This window comes from Dipodomys spectabilis, unplaced genomic scaffold (genome assembly GCF_019054845.1).
Source record: "Dipodomys spectabilis isolate Male_0828 unplaced genomic scaffold, ASM1905484v1 ptg000107l, whole genome shotgun sequence".
Taxonomy (NCBI): domain Eukaryota; kingdom Metazoa; phylum Chordata; class Mammalia; order Rodentia; family Heteromyidae; genus Dipodomys; species Dipodomys spectabilis.
The window spans coordinates 6,987,049-7,011,811 of NW_024870784.1; the positions used below are offsets into that span (position 1 = coordinate 6,987,049).

Below are 24,763 nucleotides of genomic sequence, written 5' to 3' on the forward strand. Positions count from 1 at the left end.
TCTGCCCCCTCCACCACCTCTCCAACTCCAATGCACCCCACCAGCACAGAGCCCTGGCAAGGGCAGCTTCCGGTGTCCAGGAGTGGAGCCGGGGTGCACTGGCAAGCTTGCCTCTCTCCCATCCTAGCAGAGAGTTGCACAGCTTGTATTTGCCCATGCTGTAGCAGCTCTCTCTGAAGACTGAGGGTTGGCAGGGCTTGGTTATGTATATCCATCATCTCCCCAGTTCACAAAAGCATTGGAACAAAAAGTGTTTGGATAAGAAATGGTCGCCTACTCATGTTAAAAGTAAACGATCTACAAACAATTCCATCCAAGACACTGATTTTTAAGGCTGGATGAGCTCCATGTACCTATGACGTCACCCAGAGACCAGTGACCCATCCCTCGACCTCCAGCCCAGGCCTCTTACTGCTGAAGAGTCAAGCCACAAGAAGCAGATGCTGACAGTCACGTCTTTGGAATCATCAAACTGCAATTTGACTAAGAAAACAGATGGCTTGGGCAAGGTGCTGAAAGTTCATGCCTGTAATCTTAGGTACTTGTGAGGCTGAGATCTGAGGACTGAGGCTCGAAGCTAGCTCAGACAGATAAATCTGAGATTCTTATTACCAATTAACCAGCAAAATGCTTGAAGTGATGTGGGGTTCAAGTGGTAGAGCTCCAGCTTTGAACAGAAAAGCCAACTGAGACCCTGAGTTCAAGCCCCAGTGCCGGGATGGTCGCGGGGGGAAGGGGAGGTTTGGTTTGTGCCTTTACTCATATAAGCAGCTTTGACTTCCAGGATAGAATGCTTCCCACCACTCATTCCTTGAAAACAGAACACTCAAGCACTTAAAAGGAAGTAAATAAGTAAGTCAATAAATAACTCAAATAAGCCAGGCACAGATGGCTCACGCCTGTAATCCTAGCTACTTAGGAGGCTGAGATCTAAGGATTGTGGTTCAAAGACGGCTCAGGCGGGAAAGTCCGTGAGTCTCTTATCTCCAATAAACCAGCACAAAACTGTAAGGGGCACTGTGGCTCAAGTTGATAGAGCGCTTGCCTTGAGCGGAAGAGCTGAGGGACAGCGCCCAGGCCCAGAGTTCAAGCCCCACGACCAACTAAAAAAAAAAAAACCTCCAATGGAAAGACTTTAAAACTTCAGGGATGGGGGTAGGGGGGTGGGTGGAGGCTTGGAAGGGATGGGAAGGGGAAACAAAGGAGGAGGCTACAATGCTTGATAAGAAATGTACTCATTATCTTGCCCATGTAATTGTAACTCCTCTGTACAGTTTTTTCACAATAAAAAAATAAATAAATAAATAAAAATAAATAAAACTTCAGGGATAACTGCAAAGCTCATGACGACAGCCAACCTCTCAAGACACACCAGTAGAGTGAGGAGGAACCCGGGATGGCTCCCATTCTTTCAGTCCCCAGGGTGGAGGGGTTCCCCTCTTTCCTTGGAAGTCACTTTCTTTTTTCCTCTGTGCCAGACTAGAAGCTTGAACTCAAGGTCTGGATGCTGTCCCTGAGCTTTTTCACTCAAGGTTAGCACTCTACCACTCAAGCCACAAGCCACAGCTCTACATCCAGACTTTTGCTGGTTAACTGAAGGAAAGAATCCCATGGACTTTCCCTACCTAGGCTGGCTTTGAACTCTGACCCTCAGATCTCAGCCTAATGAGTAGCTAGGATGACAGGTGTGAGCCACCAGCACCTGCTTTCTCTCTCTGAACAATATAAAGCCAGGTACCGTTGGTGCTCAGCAGAAAGCTCACTAAATAAACCATGCAAACCCACCTCAACACTTGGCTGCACCCCATGAAAACCCTGCCACTGTCCCGACGGGGCATGCCGGAGGGGACAGACATCAGGACCCAGCTTTTTCCCAGGCCAACTCTGCCTTGAGGCCTGAGAACAGTAACGCCCCATTTGTAAATGGACAAGAGCAAAATGAAAAAGAGGTTTAAAAAGCAAGTAAGCTTCTTTTAGTGTATTAAGGTGTTATCCATGAGGGAGGATTAAATTCTTCCAACCACAGCAGACCAGGTCAAGGCCTCGCTGCTGGACAGGGTCCTCTCCCCGAGGGGCAGAAGGCGGCAGCCCCTGGGCCAGTTGAGCAGCTCTCTGGCCAGCCTTGCTAAGGGCTACTGTCCACCTTAATAGCTATGAATGCCATGATCCCACCCACGACCTGAGGCTTCCCCAGCCCAGCTCTGCCTGGGAAACGTTCCTGCATTCCAGAGAGCTTTGCGAGAGCCTGGGTTATGAGGAGCTGTTGAAGGGCAGTTTTTAAGTGTCACCATCTGAAATGCCCAATACCAACGCTGGCTCTTTGTGCCTGGAGCCAGCAGGGCTCCGCGGAGCTGAGACCAGGAACAAGCGCCCTGCTAAACAACCCGCCTAAAGGAAGCAAGAATCCTACATGACTGACACCATTATTTCCAAATCAAATTCTTAGATCTCAGCCTCCTGAGTAGCTAGGATCACTGGCGTGAGCCATTGGTGCCCAGCCTTCAATTTTTTGATACAGTGGCCTCCGCTCATTCTCTTAGAACATCCTAGAGATCTGGAAATGATTTAATTAGTTTTGTTTCTAAAGGAACTAGGAACATGGCTGGGAAAACACAGCTTAAAGAGTTAAATTATGGAATATTTTTCTTTAAATCACACTATATAAGGAAAGAACCCCCACCTGACCCCATGGAAATAAATCCCAAACTAACCATTATGGTTCCTAATCAGACATCTTTCCCTACCCTGCAATCTATACTTACCTCAGTAAATATTCTTAGACAATATGAACAGAACATGAATCCTCACGTTAAAAAAGCAAAATCCATTAGAGCTAAATATACTATCAGAACATCTACAACACGAGCCTCATTTGACAGCCAAGTCATAACAGGAAGATGTATTTCCTCAGGAGGCTGGTCAGCCTGTCCCAGAGGACTGACCCTGACCCACCAACCAGCAGGTGGTAGCTTTTTAGGAGGCATAACTCCTGGGGAGGAGGGAGAGAGAGGAGGCAGCAGCTACACTGGACCTCAGGAGGCGTGACTCCCGTGTGGAGCCTCCACTATCTGCCCTTGGAATGATGCCAGTTCAAAACTATTTCACCCACTATTAGCATGAGCCTATTAGCTTAAATATCAGGTTGATGGAGCACCTGGCATTGAACTCATTTAAAGCAAAAAAAAAAAAATGTCCTAAGCTTCCTGTGGTAACTAGAGAGACAAAAATGCCCAACTGTGAATTACACTGTCCCCTACAAGCCAGTGAGGAGCAGGGACAGGGGAACCCCGGCCCTCAGGGTAGATTTCAGGGTGCAAAGGGAAGCACAGTTCCTACAGTTAGAAGCAAATGCACACAACCCACGGCACACACCCAGCCCAGCCTGTGGATTTCCCCGGCCTACATCACCGACTACGAATCTCAGGGGGATTCCGTGCGACTGTCCACGGCCTCCGTGTTGCTAGGGTTTCACATAAACAGAGGACGGCGAGAGCTTCTCAGCTTTCTGTGCTGGCTTTTCTTCCTCCTGTTTCTTTTATGGCAGATGGGGCAGCTGGAGCTTCAGTGAAAGGATGACAGCAAAAATGGACCAAAGCAAATCAGTGGCGTTGCTCATTGTGCTCTGTGGTGGGAGCTCCCTACTTGGTAGCTGAGTGCTTCATCATGACATCTTCCACCGCAGTCTCCCCTCTGGACAACGGCTACAGTTCCTCTTCTGGCAGGGGAGCATGTCGAGAGCGTGAATGAAGAGAGACACGGGTCCTCACCCAGGCCTGCTCCCGCTCTCGGCCGGCATGAGCTGTGATGCTGTGGTGGTCCGCACAGGCTTGTCCGGATGTGTGTGTCTCCGTCCTCTGCCCAGGACAGACACGGAGCCTAAAGCCCGGGGAAGAAGCAGGGCCCGCCAGCTCAGACCCCATCATCGCCTCCCTGGCTGACTCGCTTTCCACACACTGGGTAGGCTTACTTAAAACTTTCAAGCTGAGCGCTGGTGGCTCACGCCTGTCAACCTAACAACTCAGGAGGCTGAGATATGAAGATCGCAGTTCAATGCCAACCCAGGGAGGAAAGTCTGTGAGACTCTTATCTCCAATGAACCACCAGAAAACCAGAAGTGGAGCTGTGGCTCAAGTGGCAGAGCACCAGCCTTGAGCAAAAAAGCTCTAGGACAGTGTCCAGGACCTGAGTTCAAGCCCCCTGAGTTCAGCAACAAAAACAAACTACTCTTCTTTGATCCTTACGTGGGCAGGAGCCTCGGTTTATTCAGAAATGGCACCAAAAATGGAGACAATCAAAGCCTCTGGCAGCGCCAAGCCCCTTGGACTAAGGGTGAATCACACACAATGCTCCAGGACACCGCCGGTGTGACCCTGCTTAGGCTGGGGAGTTTTCCAAGCACACCTTTTGCTCAGGAAACACAGGCTCTCTCAGCAGTCAGGCTGTCTCAGTGGGATTCTGCCTGAGTGTGTCAGACACACAGAACCAATCACAAAGCTGTATAAGAGTTGGGAGGCACCCTGCAGAGGACCAGCTGGCTCCAGTGCCACTCACAATATGCAAAGTGAGGCTGCCATCTTCTGATGGAACATTCTAGAAGAGGCTTCTCCCAGGATGTGAGGAAGGAAGACGTAGGTAGGAGCCTGTTCTAACATATGAGTGTAATTGGAGTCTGGCAGGAAGAAACACCTTCCCTCGGTACCTGTTGAGACTAGCAGAGGTGGCCGCGGGGCCTTGCAGACCAGGCCCCTGCGCAGGGTGCCTCTAGGAAGGCTTTCCTACGCAGGCCCACTGGAACGGAGCCCGGCTGAGCCCGGCTGGGCGCACACACAGGAGACCAGCCTGCCTGAGAAGGTGGCTGGGGGCAAGCTCAGGACCTGGATTGGAAAAGGGCACATCCTGGCGGGGGTAGTTCCAGCAAGCAGCAAAATTCCACCTTTGTCCTTGGCTCCTGGCACGCAGGTCCCCAAACCCTCAGTCTCCCAAGTGATGGGATAGAGAACTTCAGGGGGGCCTGGGATCCAATCCAATGACCCACTGGGCAGTCTCTGTCAAGTCAAAGCAATGAAGCCTCCGGCCAGGTGGTGGGCGTGCATACGGCACCCTGGAAGGGCCCCGCCCCTCCCTCCCCGCACCCCCACCCCTCTTCCACTTGGCTGGTCCCAAGTCAGACCCTCTGCCATAAACTGCATACAGCAAGGAAACAGAGTTCCATGAGCCATCTCTACAAGGTATAGCACTGACGCTCCGACAGTGCCAGCCAGTCAGAAGAGACCAGGCCTGGAACTAAGATGGTGGTGACAGCTGCCCAGACGAGGGTCAGAGGGACTTGAGTTGAGGACAGCCAGCTGGTGCCAAAGAGTCGCGGACACAGTTCCGGCTGCTCCCGATGGCTGGAGGCGGCAGGACGTGCATCCTGAGCCTGACCTCCGGCTGCGGGACACCCCACTCTGTGGGCAACGGGGTGAGGCTGCCAGGGAACCAGATATCTGCAAAGACAAGTCCTGTGGCTCAGGCAGGAAAACTTTGAAGCTGAGGGCACCCCCTCCAGGGCAGGCTGGTTCTGATCTGTGAGGGTCCAAAGCGGGCTGTGGCCAACTCACAGACAGAGGACAGAGCTCAGGCCGCCACAACCCTTCCATCACTTTCGGACACACCCTGGAGATGGGGTGGCGGGGCTCATCACTGTGTCACAAAACTCTGGAGATGGGGGTGGGGGGGCATCCCCATTCTAGCTCGCAGTTCTTCTCAGGAATTACAGAGTAGGGGCTGTGTGAGGGCGCCGGCCAGGACTTCAGTGGAAGTGTAGAAGCCACCGAGAGATGTGTGCTCTACACAGCAGAGCCTGGCCACTAATGAAATTAAAAAGAGACATCAATGTCTTCTCTTCAGTTGATAAGAGGATATCGGGCAATGTCTCAGTGCCACAGAGGCGTGGATGGAGCTGGTTCCATGCCCTCCTAAAGGAAATGAAGCCACGAGTCCAGGAAATGAAAAGCCAAGGGGCCACGGGAGAATGAACATGATCACTGCCCTCCCCCACTCCACGCGCCGAGGCCTGGGCATGGGGACAGGCTCAGGATGCAGGCTTGGGCATATCCATGAGGGGGCTTCTGGGGGTGGGAGCCAGAGGGTCAGTCCACCTGACCACCAGACCATGACAACACAGAGGACAGCGCCAGCCAGGTCCACGAGAAAGCAGAGACAAGGGCTCTTTCCTCACTGGGCCAAGAAAACATAAAAGTCAAGGATGATGGGAAAACCTGCCGTAACCGCACACAAGACCACGCCCCTCTTCCCACTTCTCTCCAGCAGGTAATAAGTTGCCAAGAATGAGCTGAAGAGCCCCATCCAGGTTTGTACACTTCCACATCCGATTTCTGCAACTGCGTTATCACAAACACAAGGTAATCGTCCATGCTCCAAGGCTCCCTTCCTGGCAATGCATCAAGACCCTTAAAAACATGTCCACTTTTCCCCAAGTACGTCTGCTTATAGAAACCTGGATAAACACGCGCGTACACACCAATGCCAGGGGCAGTGAGAACAGCTACAACTCAACAACACTCCAACACTCCCCCCTAAATTAGTTCATTCCAGCCCATGCCCAGCTCGACTGACACAGACCCAAAGTTAAGCCACATGGGAGGAAGCAGAGTAAGTGCTCCCTAACCTAAATGGTGGGGAAAATAAGTGAAAACAGGTCAGACAGACACACCAAAGCATGAGCAGGGCTGGCTCTCCAGCAGTTCACGATGTAGGAGACAATTAGATGAGTGTAATAGAGTCCTCTGGTTTGCATGAGACAGAGTAGACAGGGCACAGCCTGCAGCCTGTCCTCACCTGGGAAAGCGATCTCCATGGTCATAAATTTGGGGGCACTTGATAAGATCGGTAAACCACAGCTCGGCCCAAGTTGTAAGCAACTCTTACCATGTGAAAGAAACCTTTGAAAAAGACTACATATGTCTACATTTTTTTATTCTTATGATGAATTCTATATACTATAGAAAGTAGCATCTTAACTGTTTCTAAGTATACAGCTAAGCTCTCCTCGAGACCCACAGGTTTTGTTTTGGACAGTAATAGGATTGGAACTCATGGCTTTGTGTTTGAGAGGCAGGCACTCTACCACCCAGTCACATCCCCAGCTCTGCACAGCATCTTGCCAAGCAGTCACAGGGGAAGTGTAAACACAAAGAACTGAGAAGGAGAGCAGCTGGATTTCAGAAGGACAGTCACTGCAGGGGGGAGGGGAAGGTCAGAGGGCAGGTCTTCTCTCTAGATGGTAGTTTAAATCTATCATCTTAGCCAGGCGCCACTGGCTCACCTAGCTACTCAGGAGGCTGAGCTCTGAGGATGGCAGTTCAAAGTCAGCCCAAGCAAGAAAGTCCATGGGACTCTTATCTCCAATTAACCACCAGAAAACTGGAAGGGGCTCTGTGGCTCAAGTGGTAGAGCACTTGCCTTGAGCTGAAGAGTCAGGGACAGCGCCCAGACCCAGAGTTCAAAAGCTCTACAACCGACAAAAAACAAAAATTAAACTAAAAATTACATTCTTAGGGGAGGAGTGAATTTTATAATGTCTATTATCTATACGTGTGAAAATAGCACAATGAAACCCACAAAAAACTGTTAAAAAGAGATCCAGGTGCTAGTGGCTCTCACACGTTTCCTACCCTGGCATCATACACGGAGGCATGTCTTCAAGTTTATTATGGTGTGGTACCTATCAGTGCTGCTTTCCCTTTTTAAAGGCTGAATGCTATTCCCACGCAGCTCACCTTCTCCTGGGCTGACTTCACCAGGCTGGAGACGTCCCACACTGCCAGCTCCAGGGCCTGTGGCTGCGGGTCCTGCTGGAAGGAGAGGGGCAGCGGACCCTGGAGGAGAAGAGAAAAGCAGTATGCTTTAAAAAAAAAAAACTATAAACTTTCTATAAAACGCTTTACATTGAAGACACATAACACAAATTCACCACATGGTTAAATATCACCACGTTCATAATCCTGAGAAGCAGCCCTTGGCAGGCAGGGCCCGGGATGGGGAAGGATGGGAAAGGACCATCATCAACAACACCCCAAGACCGTGCAGGAAGGCATGCGTCAAAGAGGGTGTGTCAAATCCTAAGACAGCTCTTCATGTTCCTCTGTGGGACCCGTAGGTGGCTGGCCTGCAGCTAGCGGCCCTAGCTTTCTGGTGGCAGTCTCTTCTCTGGTTGGCGGGAGCAACCTCAACCTGGTGCACAGGCCCGCTGTGACTCCAACCCCGTGACAGTCCCAGTGCCCAAACAATGCAGGGGTGGGAAGAAACCCCAGGCCCTGCCTCTCCTGGAGAGAGACAGACAGGATGTCCTCAGCCCTCCAGAGCTTCTACTGTCTGTCCTCATCATTCAAGACCACCCTCAGCCCTGCTCACACACCAGCTCCTTCCATAAAGGCTGCCATCGCTGTATCAGTTTATGGTTCTTGAATTTAAAAAAAATCTCCAAAAGACTTTCAGGCCCTGATGGCCCCCATCTGTAATCCTAGCTACCACAGAGGTTGAAATCTGAGGATCATGGTTCAAAGCCAGCCCAGGCAGGAAAGTCTGAGAGACTCTAATCTCCAGTAGACTCGCAAAAAGTTGGAAGTGGAGTTGTTGCTCAAGTGGTTATTCAAGTGCCAGCCTTGAGTATAAGAAAGCCAGGTGAAGAGTGCAAGGCCCTGAGTTCAAGTCCTAGTTGTAGCACACTCATATAAAAAAATTCTCCAAAAGAGAGACGGGCAGTTAGATTAATATGACCACAGACCCTAAGACTAGCACTTTATAAAAGAGCAAACACGGACTGCAGTAGCCAACCAAGTCTTGTCCTCCTAAAAACAAGCTTTCCACAGAGGCTCACCATACATGGGAGCAATCGTATGGCTCCTTCCTTCAGACTCCTGTCCTGACATGCTACAGAAAGCACATCAGCATTCAACAAGATCTGAGGATGGGTGGGGATGCAGGCCGCCCCTTCGCCTGTGTGGGTCCACTCCAGAGACTCCTGATGATGAGCTTGTTCCAGTGATCTGACTTGGCCCGGGGTGGGGGACAGAAACGGTGCCCAAGCTGTGGGGGCCAGGGTGGTGCAAAGAGCAAGCAACGAAGTGGCCGCCCAGCGGCATCTGAGGAGTTCCCAGCTCATTAAGGCAAGGACCACTCTGATTTACCAGCTACTAACCTTACCCTGAACGCGCGACACCCACCTCACCCCCAAACGTCACCAGGGAAGCATGAAACGGAGCGTCAAGAAGGATGAAGTCAGTTTCTGGCTGTTCTTGTAACATCGCCCCTGGCTGGAGCTTGTTCTGGTGGGGGCCGCAGGCCAGAGGCTCCGGGAGCTGACGGAAGTGTTTGAACCGACCACATGGCTCAGAGGAGAGCACCTCACACAGAGCCAGAGGCAGGCACCAGCTGCCAAGGAGAGCGAACTGTGCTGTGCCCGTTCTGAGCAACCTGGAAATGTGGTCCTGCAGACAGGGTGGGTGTCCCTTCTCACCTGGATGGCCTCCACGTCAAACTCATAAGAGTTTGCTTGGAAATGTATTCGTAGTAATAGCAGTAGCATTTGGGCAGTAGTAGGGTTTGGACGCAGGGCTTCATGCTTGCTAGGCACACATTCTACCACTGAGCCATGCCTCCAGCCCTGTGTGTTGCCTGTGAAGGTGTGACGCCTGTTAGGCGTCCAGTTGTAGCTAAGATGACAGGCACAGGTATGTACCACCACACCCAACTCTGTTGGAAAGGAGACTCAAAACTTTTACTGCTCCACAAGCTTAGGACTGCAGTCCTCCCAATCTCAGCCTCTCAAGAACGCAGGATTACAGTGTGAGTCATCAATGCTGGCAATTTAGCAGGAACGAATGGTCTAACAAAAGAAATAAATTATTATGTTTAAGAACAGACAGAAGCTGGGCACCGGTGGCTCATGCCTATAATCCTAGATACATAAGAGGCTGAGATCTAAGGATCACAGTTCAAAGCCATCCCAGGCAGGGAAGTCTGTGAGATTGTTCTCTCTGAATAACCAGCAAAAGTCTAGAAGTAGAGCTGTGGCTCAAGTGGTAGAGTGTGAGCCTTGAGTGAAAAAGTAAGGGACAGTACCCAGATCCTGAGTTCAGGCTATAGTACTGGTATTTTTTTTAAAAGGCATTAAAAAAAATAGGAAATGGAAGAACACCAGAGAGAAACAAACTAACAAATGAGTCTGACACTACAAATAAAATAACATAACTGCCCTGAAGGACTTGGGATGAAGAGTCTGGCCTAGGAAGCTTCAGGAAACAAACTTCCGACTATATGCCAACAGTGTGAATGCGCAGGAGGTGCCAACAAGCTACGGGTGGCTCCACAATCCAGAAACCATCTGCATACACATGAAAACAGTACCATACCCATCTTCTCCCGGAGAAGAACGTTAAAAAGTGAGAAAAAGAGAAGACTGAGAGGTTCTCGTTGCTGCTGAATTGGGAGGCAAAATATCTACTTCCATGGCTCAGAAGCTAAAGACAGGAAAACAGACATGGGCACCTGAGTTTGTTGGACACACAGCTGTGCCCTGTCCACAGAAAGCATCTAGAAGGAATGAGAGCCACGCAGATGAGCACACCTGGATCGCAGACTCCAGTCCAAAAACTGCAGCCCAGGCTGCTCAGAGGAACGGGACGGGGGAACACACAGGACAAACGTTTTAAAAAAAAAAAGTCTCCTGGAACCATCAAGCAAGAAGTGGAATGCAAAGCGTGCATCTGAGAAGGAGGCAGTGGCTGGAGCTCACACGAGAGTATGTGAAGCCATAAATCGTGATGGGATTAGATTACAAGCCACAGAATAAAACAATCATTCACCAGTCCACACTGACGTAAATAACCGGCTCAATACACGGTGCAGAAGTAACTGTTGCTCCTTGAAGGAAGTCCCAAGTGAAAAATGTGGAAGGAGTGCAGAAGGAAAACCCATCCCTAAATACACTCCAGGAAGTCACTACTACAGATGAGATACACCAATGACCCTAAGTTCACCTAGGAGTGAAAGGGATCCTAGTCCCGAAGCAGCTCCTCACCACAGGTGTTAAGTACAGGGGAGAAACAGCAGGCAAAGTATGAGGAAAAACCTGCCAGACACCACTTTGTCCAAGGGACCAGGACCAAACTTCCTGGCCACAAGTCACCACAGCATCACAGCTCCCCCCAACACTGCATTTATGGGGCGCCACTACTGTGGCTGTGCCGCCTTGATCCAAAATGAGAGGCATTCATCAAAATAATGATCCACTGCTGGGCACTGGTAGCTCACACCTGTAATCCTAGCTAGTCAGGAGGCAGAAATCTGAGGATCATGGTTTGAAGCCAGCCTGGGCAAGAAAGTCTGTAAGACACTTACCTCAAAGTTAACCAGCAAAAAGCCAGAAGTGGACATGTGGCTCAAATGCTAGAGTACCAGCTTTGAGTCAAAAGGCAAACGCACAGTGCCCAGGTTCTGAGTTCAAGCCCCAGGAAGGGCATACATACACAAACACTGCCTAGCCCAAGTAAGGTCATGAACTTTAAGGTAAGAAGGAGGAACCCAGATTTCGGGGCTACCAAGTATCTGGAGTCCTGAGGGTTTCCATTCCAGTCCATTATTAAAGGTGTCCAACAATGCTATCTTTCCTTGCACTAATCTATTATTAATTTCATGGGGATGTGAATTATGACAACACTGTACCAAAGTTACCTTCTCGTACTGTGCCATGTTGATTTCTCTAATATGAATTATAGTAACACGGGACCAAGGTCTATCCTTGGTTCTAATCACTGAGTTGTGATTATAGAAGGTTGGTGAGGGGTGCACAGATACTCTTGAATTATTTTTCAACTTCTCTGCCAGTCTGAAAGCAATGCAACACAGAGTTTAACAAGGAGACTTCTGAGAAAGAGCAGTCCATCTTTTTAACTCACTACAGGCCAGACGTTCTGCTAGAGGCCCACGCAAGGCTCATCTCATCTCTCTGGGATGGCACTCTGCGTCTCAGATCGAAGCCAAGTCCCCTGCTTCACAGAGTCTGGGCTTGTGTAGCAGGTGAATGCTGGGTTTGAAATCCGGGCAGTCCCCTCCGGGACTGCTTCCCGCAGCCAAAGCTGTCCCTTTCCTCCTCAGCATCCTGCAGTGGGCTGGCGGGACAAACAGTGAGCTTTGGCTGAATTCTGGCTGGCAGTGACCCTACACCCACTCTTTCCTGAATTCCTGTCTTGTTGGGAGCAGGGCTGAGTGCTGAGTGCACTGTTGCTGGGCTTTCCGTGGACATCTGCAAAGTCACGGGCCAGCTCCTTTAATGTTGACTCTTCAGAAGTGCAAAACAAAGCCCATTAAACAGCGTGTTCTGCCCAGGCTTGGATGACTCCCAAGCCAGAGGGCTAGTGTCCAGGCAGTGTGATATGTGCAGCCCCTCCACCAGGCCGGGCTCTCTCACCCTGCTGTTGACCAGGGCCTGCTCCAAGCCAGCTCTGAATCGGGTGCTGGGACAAGCGCTGCCTGGATGGATGGAGTCCTGCCCCGGCTCACAAGGCAGAAAGCACAAATAACCACCAGGTGCCAGCCAGGGAGACCAGCGCAGGCTGCCACTCACTGTCAGCCTGGTGCAGCACCTCCGCAGGGGCCTTTGAGCTGAGATCTGAAAGATTTAGAGAAGTTAAATAAGGAGAAGGCAGGCAAGAGACAACACCCTGTGGAAGGCCCCGGCAGGAGAGATGGGATGAGGGAAGGTTGCAGAGTTCACAGCTCCCACAAGCCCCTTCCCTTCTCTTTGCTTTCTTCTTTGAGGAGGGCAGACTCATGGACCTACCGAGAAGGGCTGCCACAATGTCTCTAGTGGATTTGCTGTACCTCAGTCACTGTCATTGGGGTTTGTAAGCGCAACCCAAAGGTCATTATGTGAGGAGAAAACTCCAAGTTTTGTTTACATGTAGTTTGTAGAAAATGACAAGTCAAAGCCGTTTGTATACTGTGCTAAGAAGTTTACATAGTATCCTGTTCCCACAAAGACTGCATATTGTCACAGAATCTTGGTCAACTTGCATCAGAACATTGTGAAGAAATCCCAGGCTGGCTGGGCGCCAGTGGCTCCCATCTGTCATCCTAGCTACTCAGGAGGCTGAGATCTGAGGATTGCAGTTCAAAGCCAGACCAGGCAGGCAAGTCCATGGGACTCTAATCTCCAATAAGCCACCAAAAAGTCCAGAAGTGGAGCTGTGGGTCAAGTGGTAGAGGGCCAAGTCTTGAGTGAAAAACCTAAAGGATGATGCCCAGCTCCTGAGTTCAAGCCCCAACACTGACAAAATTATATGTATAGGCATTTATACACACACATATTATAAAGAAATTAACAGCTTTGGGGACCCTCTTAGGTGTGACTCAGGGGCGTAACCAGGCACACCTGGTTATCAAACTCCACCTTTACTCTGCAACCAGTGCTGTCACAGGAACATCAGCTGGAAAGGAAGCCCCGGGCCCCGTGTGCTACTACTGCCAGCACAGCGGCTTCCAGAGCTAGAGAGACAGTGGAAGCAACAATCGCAGGGCTCCTAGGTGGGCGGCGGGTGTGGACCATCACTGGTGAAACCGATCATTATCACCACCCTCCTGTTCCAGTTCGTGTAAACACAGGCTGAAGGGGAAACGTGAGCTGCTGCCTTCAGATATAATGAGAGCGCTCAGCTCGGGCGGCCTGGGCAGCTGAGCCCCACGGAGACCTCCCACTCTAGGTGAGCCAAGGGTGAGGCCATCGATAGGATCTGGGTGCTTGTCACACCTGGCTGTGTGGTGACACATGAGAGACAGTGCTGCTGGTCCTTCACCAAGGATCTCTGAGTGTGTGGGGACAGGGCTATACCCAGCCCATGGAAGGCACTTGAGGAACTTGTGAAAATCACAAGCAGGGCTTCTAAGTGTGCGCTGGGTGGGAGGGACGGGTATGGGGGTTCTCTGGGCTCCTTGCACACCTATGCGTCACTAAGTCAGCTGGCAGCTCTGCCACGGTCTCCTCTCCTACCTGAGCACCTCACCACCCCACAAAATTTGTCTTTCTGGGATGAGGGCTGGATTCCGGGGTCCTCTCCGATACCCCGAACCTGCACTGCTCCAACCACTGGTTACTGGAATACAGAAAAGAACCCGGGATCAATAACAGAGCAGCGACTCAGTCCTCAGATCCCAGGAGACCTAAGTCTCCTTGCTTAAGATGACTATAGACAACCACACCCTTTGGGCCCTTCTTGATGGACTTCCCTCAAAAGACACACTTGGGGCTGGGAGTGGCATGTGGTATAGAGGTATAGCATGCATGAAGCCCTGGGTTTGATTCCTCAGTACAGAAAAAGTTGGAAGTAGTACTGTGGCTCAAGGGGTAGAGTGCTACCTGCGTTCAAGCCCCAGGACTGGTGGGGGAAAAAAAATCAATCAAAAGACACTCTCAGGCTTGGAGCTGCACATGGTTCCCACAGGAGGCAGTGCATCCGCAGCCAGGAGTGAATGGGTCATCAGGAAGCCAGCCCAGGTTCTAAGCCAACCGCAGCACATTCTCCCAGCTCACAGGCCTCAGCCCCCACTTCTGCAGCAGGAAGAGATTCTAGCAGGAAAGTTTAGGGTTTCAACCCTAAACCAGTGGCTCACATTTATAACCCTAACTATTCAGGTAGCTGAGATCTGAGAATCAAAGTCTAGAGCCAGCCTGGACAGAAAAGTCTGTGAGACTCCTATCTCCAACTCGCCACCAGGCCCAGGGTTCAAGCCCCGGTACCAGCATACACAGTCAAAAGTCTGGGGCTTCTAAGCATCGTAAAACACAGAACTGCAGTAAAACTTAGAATGGATGGGGCTACTATCTCCGGTGGATAGAAAACCCCCACCTCCCATGGCTGATTCTCTACGACGGAGCTTTGCGTGCCTCTCTGTCCACTGGTGACCGGCCTCAAGGTCCTCTCCTCCCTGGATGAACAGAGATGGGACAGTGGGGGGCAGGGGGACCACTAAGCTGTGGCTCTCTCTGTGCAGAGCACGGGCTGGGAGTGTCAGCCTTAATCTCAGATTAGTGGGAATTAAGGTGGGGGGCGGGGGTGCACCGAGAAACTCCTGTCGGCAGGCGTGGCCGCTGAGCTCCAGTAGCACAAAAACCAGCACCCACTCGCCCACACCGTCATTACTCTCACAGCTAGACAGCCCAGGACACTAAGAAACGACAAGTCAACAGCAGGGAGGTGACTTACGGAGATGCATTTCAATTCAAATCAAGCACCCATCCCAGTTAATGCAGTTCTGTGCCAGGAAAACAGGACACCACCACCTCACTGAGGGTGACCTGATGCCCAGATGAGGTGCACAATGCCCATGTACGTCCATGCATGTGAGATGCCAGGCTGCTCTGAACCTGAACCCAGGACCTTACCGCGCGACATCTACCACTTCCGCTCCTGACCAGGAGCAGAAAAGAGGACAGAGAAACACAAACAAGCCAAATCTCCTTCCTTGGCCTGAGTACTTTCCCCCAGCCCATAGTTACAAAGACTCTGGTGATTTGGGTGACAAGTTTTCATCCCAAACCCTCAATCATGACACGTGCCAGGACGAGAGAGGTCCCCCTCTCTCTCTACAAACACTTCAGGTTCAGTGAAAGCCAGCAATATTTTGTCTAAGGTGGCCAGCTTTTTGGAAGCCAAGAAGTGACAGGACATGAAGCCAACCACCCCTCAATTTCTAGAAAGAATGGCCACTGCCCTTGAACCTCAAACTCCATCGGGAAATTTTTGCTCAGGACCTTACTGGCATTCTGCAGGGAATGTGGACGAGACTAGCATCCGCTCAGGCTACCAGGCCCCAGTCGGCTCAGCACACAAGCAAGGCCTGTGACACACCAAGTCAATCAGGGGTCAGGAACGGCAGCTTCACAGGGGGCAAAACCATGTTTGTGCTGCTGTGTTTGCTGACCCTGGTTGGTGTCCAGCTCTTGGTTGCTGGACCTGAATTCTAGGCACCAGGATGGATGTCAGCTAGATGACCCCGAAGCCTCCATCCAAAAGGTACAATTATTAGTTCCAAGGGCTCAGAACAAAGTCTCTCGGATTGTTAGATTCATGTGGACTTACACTCCAAGCCTGTTTTTTATAACTCCACAGTCACATGTGCCAAGGCCAGGGCACAATGACCAGGCTGGAAGCCTGCTGTGGAATATTTTGAAGGTTGATGGTCCAGCCTTGGGGCATTGGCTGTTTCCAAGGCCAGTGGCCCCAGGCTTCTCCACAGGGTCTCCCAGCAGGTGCAGGAAGGAGGTAGACACCTGAAGGCAAAGGGCAGCTGCGGTGCTAGAAGGTGCTGCCATAAACCCACCAGCTCCCCACTTTTCCCGTGGAATGCCTCCAAATAGCAGACGCCAAGAGCTCGCCACTAAACTAAAATGTCATAAAAGTAAAAATAAGTCACCAGCAATAAACAATGAAAGAAGCAAGGCGCGTGAGGCACAAGAGTCAGCAACAAGCCCCAGGGTTTCAGGTCAAAGCAGCTGAGTTCACACCCAGGCTCTGCCCCGCGGGCTGTGGGGGCCCTAACCCCTCCCGGCCTCAGTCTCCCCACCTGTACAACGGTGAGGACATCTCTGCTGGGACTTGTGCTGACTCAGAGATGGGCATACAAAGCTAAAACCCTCATCAAAATGGCTGGCCAAGTGGCAGGACCTCAAGCAAATGGGTACTATTTTTACATGCCCAGAAATGCAAGCCTTTTTAGAAATAAATGCCTGGAGTTGGGCTGGATTAGAGATGGAAGCATATTTGGGTCACAAGTACTCCTTTACCAGACGCGAGATCAGTAATGCCCCACGCACGGGGCAAGGCCAGGAAGGGAGGGTCAGCGGGCAGGGGGTGGGGAGGGGGCTCTCCCAGCGTCCCCCCAACAGCCACGCTGTTCTGGGGAGCCCAGTTGCGGCTCCCGGTGTTCGGGGGAGGGGGGGCAGACACTTGGTCCGGGAACCCCACCAGGGTCCTCCGCTTTCCCAGGCGCTGCGGTCCGCAGGCTCCGCCCCACGCCCGCACCGGCCGCCCCCCACCCAGCGCCCGAGCCCGCGGACCCTCACCCCTCTCCTGCGGGCCTCGCGGTTGAGGGCGGCCACCCAGGCCGCCTGCCACTGGCTCCTCCAGCTGTCCAGCGTCAGGATCCAGGAGAGCAGCGCGTCGGGCGCCGGGCGCTGCCCCGGCTCGGGCGCCGCCGGCCGCGGGCCCGGGCGTCGGGTCCCGGCCAGGACGCACTGGACCAGGTACAGGCCCACCGTGACCAGGGCGGCGACGAAGAGCGACACCAAGGCGAGCCACTGCGCCTCCTCCAGCCACCAGCCCGGCCGGCCCATGCTGCCGGCGCATGCCCGGCCCACCGGGCCGCCCTCGGGGCCGGGGACGGGGTCGGAGCCCTCGGGGCCGGGGGCCGGGGGTCGGGGGAGGGGGGCGCGGCGCCCAGAGGCCCGAGGCTGGGCGGGGCGCGCTCGGGGGAGACGCCGGGCCCGCGCGCGCGCGTGGCGGCCCCGGGCCCGGCTCCGCGCCCCAATCCCCCGCACACCTGGGAACCCGGGACGCGGGAGCAGCTGGGGCGGCGGGCGCGCCCGACCCGCGCGTCTGGGAAGTTCTCGGGGCCCACAGCCGGGGCGCGCTTCCTCCTGGCGCGCCTCCCCGGGCGTCCGGCCCGCCCGCCGCCGGGCAGTGGCTGAAGGAGGCCCCGGCGCGGGGCGGGGCGCCCGGGGAGGCGGGGCAGGGGGCGGGCCCTGGGAGGTGGGGCGGGGGTGGGGCCTTGGCGCCGGGGGCGGGGCGGGGCCGGGGAGGCGGGGCCGGGGGCGGGCCCTGGGAGGTGGGGCGGGGGTGGGGCCTTGGCGCCGGGGGCGGGGCGGGGCCGGGGAGGCGGGGCCGGGCGCCCTGGGGAGGGGGGGCCGGCGTTTCCGGAGGGCGGGGCCAGGGCGCCCGGGGAAGCGGGAGGGGCGGAGCTAGGCCGGGGAGGCGGGGCCTGGCCGGGACGCGCGGGACCCCGCGGGCCGGGACGCCCCCTCCGCCCCCTTAAAGGCCTCGCGCGTCCCGGCCGCGCCCCCTCGGCAGAGGGGAGCCCGGGTGCTGCTCGCTCGGTGCCCACGCGGTGCGCCGGAGCCCCGCGGCCACTGTGTGTGGGTCGGTCTGGCTGGGTCGTATTGCGCCCCAGCCACGTGTGTTTGCGGCCCCTCCCCGCCTGGGGCAGGGTGATGCACGGCCGGTGGGGCTGGCGTGGGGTGCGCGGGGCTGCGTCATGGCACCCCGCAGAGAAATGCAGGAGTCTCCAGGGCCTACCGCAACCTTCCTGGGTCTGGCTCCCTGGGTTTACTGCACCTGACCCTGAAACTGGGCCAAGGGTTGGGGCATTCAGCCTCCCCCCATCTGCCAGGGTCAGTGTTCCCGGCAGTGCGTGTGCTCCTGACCCAGCATCCGCGGGGCCTTCCTGAGCAAGGATCTGGAGGGCAGCTGGATAGGCTGTGGGAATGGAGCCGGAGCTGGCAGGTGAGCTGCGGCCAGCCTCTCTCCACAGATGTGACAGTACAAATAAGGGCAGTCCCAGGTACTTCCTGCATGTTCACGCGGGAGTTGCTCTTTCAGTAGGATTGCTCCCTTACTCATTACATCCGAGTTATTTTGGGTAAAAACAAAAGAAATCCCTTCTCATTTGGAGGGGGGAAAAATCTAAGTATTTCCTATCAGTCACCAGATCTATCAAGTTGAATAATTCAAATCCTGCTGGACTTTTTGCAGCATAACTGGAGTAACCGGAAGTGCAGGCTGGAGACCACCTGTCCCCACGTGAGTTCACGGCTCCACAGACATTTGCAGGATGGTGCTGTGGGCGGAGGCCAGGCACCCGCCCTGTATAACTGGTGGGACGGGTCTTGTTCCTCCTTCCACATGTCTCCGAGGCTGCTCACCCCAGTGGCACATTCACAGGCTTGCAATAAACTGTGAACTAACAACCACCCAAGTCTGGAATTTGTCATATCTCCCATATGTTTGTACACAGGGAATGCCAGCATGTAGGCACACAGGATGACAACATTGGCTTCTAGAAACAAACTGAAGGAAAATAAGGGATGCCATAGGCTAAGTGGCCACAGCCTGTGACAGGAAATGGAACACCTTGTCACCCACCAAAAGAATCAGGCTACCAGAAAATGAGGGAGGAAGTAACCCTGTTCAAAAAGAAATGCACTTATTACCTTACTTACGTAACTATAACCCCTCTGTACCTCACATTTACAGCAAAACTGATCTTTGTTCCTGTTTGAATCTGTCCTCTTTGTCAATCCTTACTGTCGGCCCTATTTGTCCACATACATGGGGCAGTCCCAAGACACACAGCAAGAGCAGCATGGTGTCCTGTCCTGTCCTCTTCTGTACCCTTTTCCTTTGACATGGGAAGCCAGACCGCAGCTGTGCCCTCAAATGCGCTGAGATCTCCATCCCATTCTGCAGGGCTATTTGTTAGGTTTAATAGCTCTTTAAAAGAAAGGCTTCTGATTGTAGATTCTCTCCCTGTGCTCAGGTTGAGTTTCTAGGAGGAAGGGGGGGGGGGGTTGAGCTCTGTAGGAGCCCAGGGGAGCTCACGCTGCCCACTCTCAGATGGAACAGTGCCTAGCTGACCATAGCCTGAGCTATACATGCTGTCTGCCTGGAGGGTGTGGCTCTGAACCCAGACCAGAGCTTTATGTCAAACTGGGCTGGATCGCCTGGAAGAATGGAGATACAAAAGCTGCATTCTGGCTGGGCATCGTGGCTCACACCTGTAATGCTACCTACTCAGGAGGCTGAGATCTAAGGATCATCCTTTAAAGCCAGCCCAGGCAGGAAAGTCTGTGATCCCTTGTCCCCCAAATAACCAAGAAGCTGGAAGTGGGGGTAGAACACAACTTTGTTGTGTAGAACACAACTTTGAATGAAAAAGCTAAACAAACATGAAAGACCACGAGTTCTAGTCCCAGGACTGGCACAAAGGTGAGCGCGCAAGCGTGCGCGCGTACACACACACACACACACACACACACACACACACACACACAAAAGCCACCTTCTGAATCCCCTTCCACTCTCCTGACAGGAACCGACTCCCAGAGCCTACAGTGAATATCGCACAGCCACTATACCGTCCATGGAGTCACCTAGTCTCCAGGCAATTTCTGCCCCTGTGCACCAAGGTTGGAAGTATTTACCTCAGTGCACTCTCCTTCCTTGTCAAGCCCAGGAGCTGGGGAACATGGTAGTTCCAGAAATGAGTACATCTGCCATCTGTCATGCCTAGAAACAATTATACTTATTCAATGAGAATATTCCTTACCATCTAACCTGATAGTCTTACAGGTTTTCAAACATACTTAAACACACACACACCAGGGACTTTGGTTACGTTTTTCCAATTTAATTATCTTAAATTCCCAGTAGAAAGGCAAAGTGAGAATCCAAAAAAGTTTCTAGTTTCTGAGTGCCAGAGTTTCCTGGTCCCGCTGACGTGGTTCACGTTTGTCCTCTTTACAGGCCTTCCCCACTGCTCAGCCCGACTGGCCTAGGGCTATGAGGCCACTTTCCAGGTGAATTCCACACCTGTCTAACAAATCCCCTCCCCAAGCCCCACTCCACTCCTAAGAATTCCCTCTCAGCAGAGCCACGGGCTGTGCTGGGCGGGGCTGTGCTGGGCTAGGGACGCCACCCAGAAGCCCCTGATGACATTTGGCCACGGCCTCCTGCATCCTGCATGGCTAAGAAGTGTTTGACGGTTTCCGTACACAGGCAGGGGTCACACCACCATAGGACTCCCCGCGGGTCACTTGCCTAGTGTTTGCATTCCTGCCCTTCCCTTCCCTGCTTCCCTGAGCGGAAGCAAACCTTAATTACCTGCAGAACAATGAAGCACCCGAGGGAGGAGGGAAGAGGAGGAGGGAGGAGGGAAGAGGAGGAGGGAGGAGGGAAGAGGAGGAGGGAAGAGGAGGAGGGAGGAGGGAAGAGGAAGAGGGAGGAGGGAAGAGGAGGAGGGAGGAGGGAAGAGGAGGAGGGAGGAACAGGAGGAAGACCAGCTGTCCTTAGAGGCATGACCAACAGGAATGGGGTGTCCCGAAGTGAGCCCCTTCCACCAGGGACCTCTTATGTCCCACAGGTGTAGCAGGCACAGCAGACGCCTGGCAGGTGTTCCCAGAAGCCAGGGCTGTGTGGACAGAGCACCCACCACCATCAGACACGCTGTGAGGTGCTGGGCTGGCTTCACTTTACTGGTCTCATTTTCTTTTTTATGATTACTTTGGCTGCTGCTGGGGTTTGACTCATCCGCACTTTGAAAATGAGGGGAGCTAACCACTGGCTCACGCCTGTCATCCTAGCTACTCAGGAGGCTGAGAGCTGAGGGTTGAGGTTCAAAGCCAGCCCAGGCAGGAAAGTCTTTGAGATTCTTTTCTCCAATTAACTAAAAGGCAGAACTGAAGCAATGACTCAAGTGATAAGAGTGCTAGTCTTGAGTGAAAAACACTAAGGCATAGTGCCCAGGCCTTGAGTTCAAATCCTAGTAAACTGAATCCAGAGAGGGTGAGGGATCTACCCAAGGCCACACAGCAAGAAAATGCCATCTCCTTTTATAAAGGTAAAAACAAGTACATTCTATTTAGAAATATTAAAAACTGGAAAGAGAAAACTGGGGGAAAGCAAAGGAAGGGTAACATTGTCCAAAAAGAAATGTACTCATTACCTGACTTATGAGATGGTAACCCCTCTGTACCTCACCTTAATGATAAAAATGCTTAAAAAGGAAGAGTAGGGAAAGGAGTGGGTAGGAGAGGGATGGGTGAGAAAGTTGGAATGGGAGACATTGGCTTCATCAACTGTACAACTCATCTGTACAACCTAAGGATAATGAAAATGTTTTTTAAAAAGCTAGACAGGATGGAATCATCATCTGAAAAGAATGTTGATTTGTCCTGACTTCAAAATAAAACAGCTTGACTCCATTTATTGGCTGTTTCTGCTAGGGAAGAGAGCTAACCCTACAGGCTGGACTAATCAGACTCAGCCACCCAAGACTGGACAAAAGACAGCACCTTTCACTCCCTGACTCTGCAGCTTTCCTGTAATTAACACTTTACCTGCATTCCAGCCTAAGGTTTTCCTTGGGGCTATTTTTAAGCCTTATAAGCAGAATTAACACAAGTCTGGAGGGGCATTTATTCTCCTTAAGAGTTAAAGGTAAAGCTGGGCATGGCGGGGCATTCTTGTCACCTTGCCTTCAGCAGGGAAAAGCAGGAGGATGAAGGGGTTGAGGCCAGACCATGCTACCTAGTAAGACCCTATCCCCCAAGACCAAAACCTAGCCAGGTGCTGGTGGCTCACACCTGTAATCCTAGCTACTCAGGAAGCTGAGATCTGAGGATCACAGTCCAAAACCAGCCCAGGGGGGAAAAAATCCTTGAGATTCTTATCTTTAATTAACTACCAAAAAAGAGAAGGAGAAGGAGGAAAAGGGAGAGGAGGAGGAAAAGCAGCAGTAGCTACTATTAAAGGGCTTTTCCAAACAACCAGGAATTTCCCATTTACGTACTAGTGATTAGGGTTCTAATTACAAACAATACCATGTGGTCTATGTCTTTCCAAAGAATAAGACAAAGGGAACTGTTTCACTGGTTCAGTAAGTACCAGTTTGCTAGTGCTTTGCAGGAATTCCCACAACAGGTAAGAGCAGGAATTTCCACCTCATCGGGGAGGGTGGGTGGAGGCTGAGAGACACCCACTCATCTGGGCACTAGCGTCTGGAGCCCTGGAATCTGGGTGTCTCCTGCACGATCCTTCCTGCCAAGCCTGCAGCCAGTACGATGCCCGGGCCGGGAAGAAGAGCATGGGAGCAGGTCTATGGAACGGTGCCCCTGGCCTCTCCCCCAGTGAGCTGAGCAGGGAGATGTGGCTGTGTTGTGAGTACTTGAGAGTCTTCTGGAGCATCATTACCCAGTCCTCATTCGGAAGGCCACCAGGGGGTGCCCTGCGAGGAAGACCCTACTAGGGCACTCAGGCCACCGGCAACCCCACCTTTTCCTTCCCATCCAATCTTCCAGACTCTCTTTGAGTTAGGGAGCAACTAGAACAAAGCCAGGACTCTCAGGAGGGAAGTGGCCTAGGCTTCTTCATCTAGATGCTTCCTGTAGGTCACCGGAGACCCCGGTGATAGGAAGAAGGTGATCAATGAGCCTAGACTCTGCTCTGCCCCACCCCGCACCTCACGCCAAAGCACACCAAGACACTTGTTTCTCCCTGGCATTGTTGGGACCTGAGAATTATGTGTCCAGTAGGATGCTGGGCAAAATAACCTGAGGACTGTCTTTCCCACCCACCCAGAGAGCGGCACAGAATCCAGCCACAGTCTTACAGAAACTCATGGGTAAAAGGGAAGTCTCAAGGCTCCCCCTAAAAGCAACAAGACAAGGTGATTTCTGGGGTCTTGCATCTCTACTGCTCTGGGCAGAGGGGATGGGGTGGGCATGGTGGTCTCATGGGGTGTGAGACCATGGGAAGCAGATGGACACTGAGAAGGTAGAAACAAGACTCTCACATTGAACAAGGGGAAGCTAGAGAGGGAGGCATCCGGAATGGACAAGGACAAGACAAGGTCAAGGACACTGGGAGTCACCGATGGATGACAAACAGCAGATCTTTTTCTTGGCAGTACTAGGGTTTGCACTGGGGCCTTGTGCTTTCCAAGCACGCACTCATGCCCCAGCCCTTTTGCTTTCATTGTTTTTCAAACAGGGTCTCATGTGTATGTATCATATTTATGACTGGGCTGGTCTGAGTCACTATTGTCTATACTGGGATGTCACAGGTACTGAGCTCTGTGTCCAGCTTTATATTGATTAAGATGGGGTCTCTTGAATGTTTTTTGTTGTTAGGTTTTTAACAAGAGGTAACCAAGTAAGAACAGCACCAGCACGCACGTGGTATTCAGGTAAGGGGTAGGTTTATTCAGTAGACCTGCTGGGACCAGGCAAGGTTGGCACTCCACGTGGCTGGAAAAGGCCTGGGAATGAGAGAGAGCTGGGAAAGAGAGGAAAGAGCTAGAAAAGAGCAGAGAGAGGGGTAAGAACAGTAGCACTCACGTGGTATTCAGGTAAGGGGTAGGTTTATTCAGTAGACCTGCTGGGACCAGGCAAGGTTGGCACTCCACGTGGCTGGGAAAGGAAAGAGGAAAGAAAGGAAAGAGAGAGAAGAGCTAGAAAAGGGAGAGAGAGCAGAGAGCAGAGAGCTAGAAACCAACAGAGAGAGAGCTAGAATAGAACAGAGAGCCTGGGCCTGCGTTAGGCCTTATCTAGGGTATGGGCAGGGAAAGGTGTGGCCACATCAAATTCAGATGTGACCACAGTGGATGCAGATGTGACCTCTTCCAGGTGTCCCAGTTGCCTAGGTAATGCAGGTACTGGGTGGAGACTTCGCTGCGAGGAGGGTGGAGTCTGCTAGCCATCCAGGAGCGGACCTTACATTTGCCTAAGCTGATCTCAATCGTGGCCTCCTGAATGGCTGGATTAACGTGAGCCGCGGCACTCACCAACACCAATAGGCACGGTTCTGGAGGCCGAGGTGGAAGGTCTGAATGCAGCATGGTGAGAGCCGCTGGGAGGTCCACCTGACACAGGGAGAGGCAGCGTGCCCTTGCAGATGGGGAGGCCTGGGCACCCGCTCTCCACCTGGCTCGCCAT

The 24,763-nt window shown here is 52.7% G+C and overlaps 1 protein-coding gene across 1 annotated transcript in view; it reads right to left on the bottom strand.

Annotated features, from left to right (window-relative positions):
* Positions 1–24,763, bottom strand: part of C2cd2 (C2 calcium dependent domain containing 2) — a 59,761-nt gene extending 34,998 nt beyond the window's left edge. Inside the window, exons 1-3 of the mRNA XM_042687205.1 lie at positions 24,613–24,763; positions 17,123–17,598; positions 7,782–7,880 (exon numbers count right to left, since the gene is read on the bottom strand). Of these exons, the coding sequence (XP_042543139.1) occupies positions 7,782–7,880; positions 17,123–17,598; positions 24,613–24,763 (726 nt within the window). The remainder of the gene's footprint in view (positions 1–7,781; positions 7,881–17,122; positions 17,599–24,612) is intronic.